General features: G+C 41.1%; 1 protein-coding gene across 1 annotated transcript in view; it reads left to right on the plus strand.

Annotated features, from left to right (window-relative positions):
• Positions 1-6,025, plus strand: part of LOC122552340 — a 104,228-nt gene extending 98,203 nt beyond the window's left edge. Inside the window, exons 16-18 of the mRNA XM_043695093.1 lie at positions 1,760-1,925; positions 3,115-3,217; positions 5,633-6,025. Coding sequence (XP_043551028.1) covers positions 1,760-1,925; positions 3,115-3,217; positions 5,633-5,732 — 369 coding nt within the window. The 3' untranslated portion in view covers positions 5,733-6,025. The remainder of the gene's footprint in view (positions 1-1,759; positions 1,926-3,114; positions 3,218-5,632) is intronic.
• Positions 6,026-7,035: the final 1,010 nt, after the last annotated feature.

A 7,035-nucleotide genomic window follows, 5' to 3' on the forward strand; every position in this document is an offset into this window, starting at 1 on the left:
AAGGACCGCTGTAGATACAGTTAACACCACTCCCTGCAACATCCCCTCAAATCGCTCACCATCCTGGCTCAGAAATTTATTGTCATTCCGCCACCGACTTTGGGTCAAAAGCCTTGAACTCCCTCTCTAACAGAATAGTACCGATCAAAAATTCTGCAAATGTTCTGGAAGGCAGCTCATCACACCTTCTCCAAGCCAAGTTTGAATGAACGCTGACACAGTCTGCCACAACTACATTTTAATCCATTTTGGAATTAAATCTCGGTGTATGTGGCAATTCCTCCTGCTACACACACCCACCAATTTCGATATCACTCCCAGTATTAATCCCACCCCAGAGCTGGCATCATGTTCTGCCCTGTGTCCTGAAACTGAAGCAACTGCAACATTGGAGAGAATATATTGAAAACCATTCACCAGATTCTTCACTCCATCAGAGTGTAGCAAAGTCACCACATTTATAATTTTCCAATTTTCGTTTAAACACGGGCATCGAGGCCATACTTTAGACAATCAATATACTCCATCATTTCCAACATGCAAGAATTTACAGAAAGGCCGAGGGGTGCAGGTGTACAATTCCTTGGAAGTGGAGCCGAGGATAGATAGGATGGTGAAGGACGTATTTGTCACAGTTACCTTTCTTGTTCACAACATTGATACAGCTATTGGGACGTCATATAGCAGCTGTACAGGACATTGGCGAGGCCACTTTTGTAAAACTGTACACAACTTTGGTGGCTCTGTTAAGGGGAGGATGTTGTCAACTTTCACAGGGTGCAGAAAATATTGACAAGGATGTTGCTGGGATTGGGTTTCAGTTAATCGGGAGAGACTGATTAGGCTCGGGCTTTTCTCCAAGCGGGGGAAAAGAACCTGAGGGGTGACATTATCAAGGGTTATGAAATCATCAAATACATGGATCGGGTGAAGAGCAGAATGTTTTAGCCATGGGATCGGAGTCCAAACCTAGAGAGCAGTGCCTTAAGATGAAAGGGGAAATAGTTGAATAGGTACTGAGACTAATACTAATTAGTTATGATCCAATGACTCTAATGATGTAATTATTGACGGTTTGGGAAACGGTTATCTGTATGTGAAGAATTTAATTCACTAATGTATGATCACAAGTTTCAGATGAGTCGACCGAAAACTGTAAAGAAGCTCAACTCGTTCTAATGTTGTTTCGGTATGAGCTAACTAGATGGTGAACCTGATTGGGATATTGAGTTGTCAAGACAAAGTACTTTTTTTTTATTTTCTCACATTTCAAGTCATTTGTAATACCATTGCTTGGTCTAAGTGAAGAATGTTTCGAATACATTGAGCAATAAATATTAAGTTTGACACAAGAAAACCCTAAAAATGATCTGAGTTGTAACTGTCTCGCGCCGAGGATCACGTATGTATGGCATGACCTGCCTGAAGAAGTGGCGGAGGCTGGTACAATTACAAAATTAAAAAGGTACGGAGATGGGTATATGGATTGGAAGTGTTCAGGGCCAAGTGGTCGCAAATGGGACTACAATACGTCAGGATATGTGACTGGTGTGGACGAGTTGGAACAAACGGTTTGTTTTCGTGCTAAGTCATGCAAAATTTACCCTTTTCTAAACAAATAGTGAACAAATATCGCACAGGTTTGGGAAAATAAATTGGATGCCAAAGTCGGAATGCAGAAAAGTGTCAAGCAAAGAAAACAATAGCTTTATTATGATCTTAATGAGTATTCCTTTTGAACATTTTATTTAAAATTTAGGATACAGACTACTGCAGATTTCAGCCAGATAAAATTGCTGCTAAAATCACTGACTACAAATGGGTTTGGGGAGGCGAGGCAGCATTGGAACAAGCTGTGAGAGAGATAGGACCGATGTCTGTTGTGATTAATGCAAGTCTGAAATCCTTTCAACATTATAATGGAGGTAAGTCGCAGAGCACTGGATGATGTCTTTCAATCATATTATCGACTGTTCAAGAAAATGTATGAGAAATCATACATCTACAGACACATTTACTGTCACTATTTTGGTATTAATATTACTGCAATGTTTACCATGGACCATGACCCTTACCATTGTTCCTGCCTACACTCCCCCCGTGTTACATGCCGTCCAGTGCTGTCAGATATCATCGAGTTAAAGTTAGACCATGCCAGAAACTGAGCTCAGGAGTGGTAATGAGAAATGGACCTGCTCCCATTCGGAGTGATGCAAATAGCTCAAAACGTTGTGCTATAACTAAGAGAACTGATAGTGAGGTGCAACTGTCCTGATGTGCTGCTGAGTGACTGCACATTTCAACGTTTTTTTAATTGTAAACTGAAGACGCTACACTCACTGTATCTGGATTAAGAGGAAAATCGAGTTTCGGGCAAAAGACCTTCCTGATGAAGTCGATTTTCCTGCTTCTCAGCTGCTGCCTGACCTGCTGTGCATTTCCAGATTAAGTCTGATCTGGACTCTGATCTCCAGCATCTGCAGTCCTCACTTTCGCCTGAGGCTGAGAAGGCTGCAGCCTTGTTCGCTGGTACGACAGAGACTGAAGGGTGAGCTTGTGGAGGTTCATAAACAATAATGGGTATGGGACGAATAAAGAGGAGGGGAGTCCAAGCTAGAGATCATACGTTTAAGGTGAGATGGGAAAGATTAAAAGTTACGTGAGAAGCAATGATTTCACACAGCATGGTATGTGTCTGAAATGAAATACCAGAGGAAGAGGTGGAGAGTGATACAAATACAACATTAGGAAAGGCATCTGGATGAGTACATGAACAGGAATGGTTTACAAGGATATTGGCCAAGTGCTAGAAAATAGGACTAGATTGGTTGAGGATATGTGCTCAGCATGGACGAGTTCGATTGAAGGATCGAAGCATTTCTACGCTATAAAACTCTATGACTCTGAAGGATGTGCCGAGAGGAAGTGAGAATGGCAGGGGCGATGTCATTGGGAAACATTGATTAAAGTCAACAGATGTAATGGTGCGGAGTGAGGACGATCAATTTGAAGACAATTAGTAAAAACAAACATGTCAATGTTCATTAATCAAAGCTAAATTAACACTAATTAACTATTTCACAGATAAACCATTTAATATGTGTCTCCTTACAGGAGTTTACTATGATGAAAATTGCAATGGATATGTAACCGATGATGTGCTGGTGGTTGGTTTTGGAATTGAGGATGGAATGAACTATTGGCTGGTTAAAAACAGGTCCGTCCTCTATGAAATAACAAACACCTGATCACAGACGGAGAAGGGACAGTGACATGGAATGAATTTCCTGTCTCTGTGCTGCAACCTGTGTCTCTGTTCAAGGAGCACGTAACACTGTGTTTATCTGGAAGTGAATGCTTAATGGTTGTGCTGTCTGAGATGGTATCTGAAAAACGTCAGATGCAGGTATCCCATCACCAAGTAACGCTGTACTTACAAGTGTCCGATTCTTGACTGAAGTATTGCTTCGTTCAGAGGCAGCCATCAGAGTGTCATTATCCCTGAATCACAACCATTTTATAAACTTACCAGTACAAATTGCAAACATACGGTTAAAATTAACAGCTATACACAACAAAAAGCAAGTTGCTGGGGCAATGGGCAGGAAAGCCAGACCCCAAACACAACTGTACAACCTATTCACAGGGAAACAAGGACAAAGCTCAACCGTCTCACCTGTTACCAGGGCACTGATGGGACCAGATTAACAGCCCCAATTCTGGAACGTTGAACATAGAACTTTACAGCCCAGTCCATGCCTTTCGACACTCGATAGTGCGCCGGCCTGTGGAACCAATCTGAAGCCCATGTAACAAACACTATTCCATTCTCGTCCATATGCCTGACCAATGACCTTTTAAATACTCTGAAATGTGGCAATGCCTCTACTGTTGCAGGCAGAGTTCCAATCCCCTACAACAATCTGAGGAAAGAAACTACCTCTGACTCCTGTCCAATATCTATCACAGTTGATTTTAAAGCCCTCCTGCTATCCATCGCCATTCAAGGAAAAAAGCCACTCACTATCCAACCAATCAAATATTTTAATTAACTTATGTGTCTCAATTGATTCACGTCTCAAAAGTTTTTCTAACTTAAACAGCCTTAACTCCCTCAGCTTTTCCTTTTAATATCCCCCTCCAAAACTGGCGATTTCCCAGTAAATCTCATCTGAACCCGTTCCAAAGCATGCACATTCTTCCTGTAATATGGTGACCAGAACTGTGCACATTTCCCAGAATGTGGTTGCAACAGAGTTTTGTACGGCTTGAAGCATGATCACCTATTGCCGAAACTGAATCCCACTAACAATCAAAGCTAACACACCATATGCCATCTCAATAACCCTATCAAACTGGGAGGCAACATTCTAACATCGATGTACCTCGACACCAAGATCTCTGTGCTCATCTACACAAGCACGAAACTGACCATTAGCTCATTACATTGGATTCCTTCCAAACTGAATCACCTCACATATTTCCGCGTTAAACTGCATTCACCACCTTTCGTCATAGCTCTGCAGCTTATCTCCTTATCTCTGCAATCCATACATCCTTCGTAACTGTCCACAACTCTAACGAACTTAATGTCATCCGCATATTAATCCACCATCCTTCTGTGCTCTCATTAAGTTCATTTATATAAAAATCGACTAACAAAAGTGGGTCCAAAACTGATCCTTGCGGTACATCATTAGTAACTGAACTATAGAATGAATATTTTCCATCAAGTACTACTGTCTGTCCCTTTTCAGCGATGAGGCGTCGCTGGCTGCCGTTATTACAATCACGGCAGTCATGTTTGGAAGAAGCAGTCACATCTTCAAGGCCAGAATGGATACAAAATGTTTGATTAAATAAATCATTTGCTTTGGGTGAATATACACACACACAGACACACACACACAGACACACACACGCACAAATGCACACACACACAGACACATACACACATTTCTACATGATTTCCCAGAGGAAACAGTATGTGGGTCTTATAACATAAAATACACATTGTTGTTTAATAAGGTAGATAGTATTACAGTGTAACAGGTGCTGGAATAGTTTGGTAAAGCTGGAAATGTGATTTGGGCAGGATAACCGTATATGGAACAAATTTTAAGGCCGGCGTATCCTTGCAGTTCAGGAGACAATGGGTAACCTGTACCCAAATCAACTCATGCTCTGCACAGACTCCATCCAGTGGCAGACAATCTCAGAACGATGATGGTAAAAAAAAAAACTCTGAGAAAATCCCCTCCTGCATACGCCAAGAAGGAAATCTCCAGCAGGCCACATATACTGCTCTCACTCGTCCTTATTCACTTTCCCCTTCATATCTACTCCAGCTGCAGACCTATCCCTGATAGGGATCTCACCTCATGCCATTTGAAATTGTGTAGTGAGTCCATACGTTCTGTACAGATCAGCAATTGATGTAAAAGAAAACAATTGACTCTTTCCAACCTGATACAACTTATTCTTTACAACTCATTATCTCGCTCAGTAATTCCAGAATTCAGTCCCTAAAATAATTCCAATTGTGTACCAGAGTTAAAACAGATGCTTCTCCAAACATGTCTCTTTTATCAGCGTTTTGATTCCAACACCAATCGATTTTCTTATTTTCCAGCTGGGGAACAGACTGGGGTGAAGACGGGTACATCAAAATTGCTAAGGATAGAGGGAATCACTGTGAAATTGCCAGTTTTGTGCGGTACCCTGTCGTGTAACGAGCCAACTGATAAGACAGAGCTTCATCAATCCCAGCTGAATAATAAACCGGATCATTTCTGTTTATGCTGACTCATTCAAAGACATTGCTTTAATTGTCTGCTGCAAATTTAAAAAGTGAAATAATAACGATTTTTGCACAATTCTATCGCTTCATATAAAACAAATGGCATTGTCTGATTGATACATATAGCCACTGTAAATGACAGAATGAATACATTCTCCAGCTTGTAGAAGACAATAATCTGCATGTACTGCTGATGTCCAACAATAAAGTAAAGGCTGCCAGCAATCATTTTCAGAGCTTGTTTGTTCCAAAGGAACGTATTTGTCTTTGTGTCGAATTAATTGTTTTGTCTGCTATGAAATATATTGTCAAACCACGTTGTAGACAAATGCACAGAAAACTTGAAGAGTCTGTGTTTTTGACACCAGCACAGTTACTGAATAAATACAATGGGGTTGTTGAGGACAATAAGTCTTAATTGAACAGAGTCTAAGCAGAAAATCTCCCGGAAACAGGTTAAGCTGGCCAGACTGTAGACTGGGAGTGTCCCGATGAGATTCAGTTCAGACAAAAGCGAATATGTAATTTCATCTATTGATTGGTACTGAACAGAAAAATTGGTAAACGGAGTATTTTAAGTATGGCAAAGCAATGCTGGTGGAGAACCGTCAATGACAAAAAGAGGTCACACACAGATCTGTGAAATAGACGAATACTAGTTTATTTCTGACGATATCATGGGCAGGAGAAATTGCTAGGAATGGTACAGCATGGACACACTGCACAGATAATTCCAGGTTTTTCTATCCCGTGTTGTAGATACAAATAGTGTGCATCGTGTTACATCCGTGTTCCAGTCGAGCATTGTTAATTCCAAGACAATATGAATTAAATTGTATTGAATGGAAAAATAAATGTAATTGTCACAGGGGTGTCCGTTCCTCGTCTAGTGCAGGTGCTCATCTCCAGTATCTTCGTTTCAATGCTTATGCAGGGAGGTGTGCAATCTTCAGTCGAATCAGGTGTCACTCAGTCTAGGTAGGCTTTGTGTGGTTCAGTACTTGAGGAGACTGGGGATGTCCTTGCATCACTTCGATAGAGATGATGCTATTGTGAGCGAGGAATACAGTTGTCAGATCATCTAAGGAGTGTATTCATTGAATCTGGAAGCTGTTTAGAAAATGGCTTGTTTTGCTGTTTTGTTACTTAGCTGATTGTGGTCAAGTTGAGGCATTTTGCGTATGTTGTGTTTAGTTGATAACCGACATGGCTTCTGCAAACAAGTAGTGGGCAGG

The sequence above is a fragment of the Chiloscyllium plagiosum genome, chromosome 8, assembly GCF_004010195.1.
Source record: "Chiloscyllium plagiosum isolate BGI_BamShark_2017 chromosome 8, ASM401019v2, whole genome shotgun sequence".
NCBI classification, from domain to species: Eukaryota; Metazoa; Chordata; class Chondrichthyes; order Orectolobiformes; family Hemiscylliidae; genus Chiloscyllium; species Chiloscyllium plagiosum.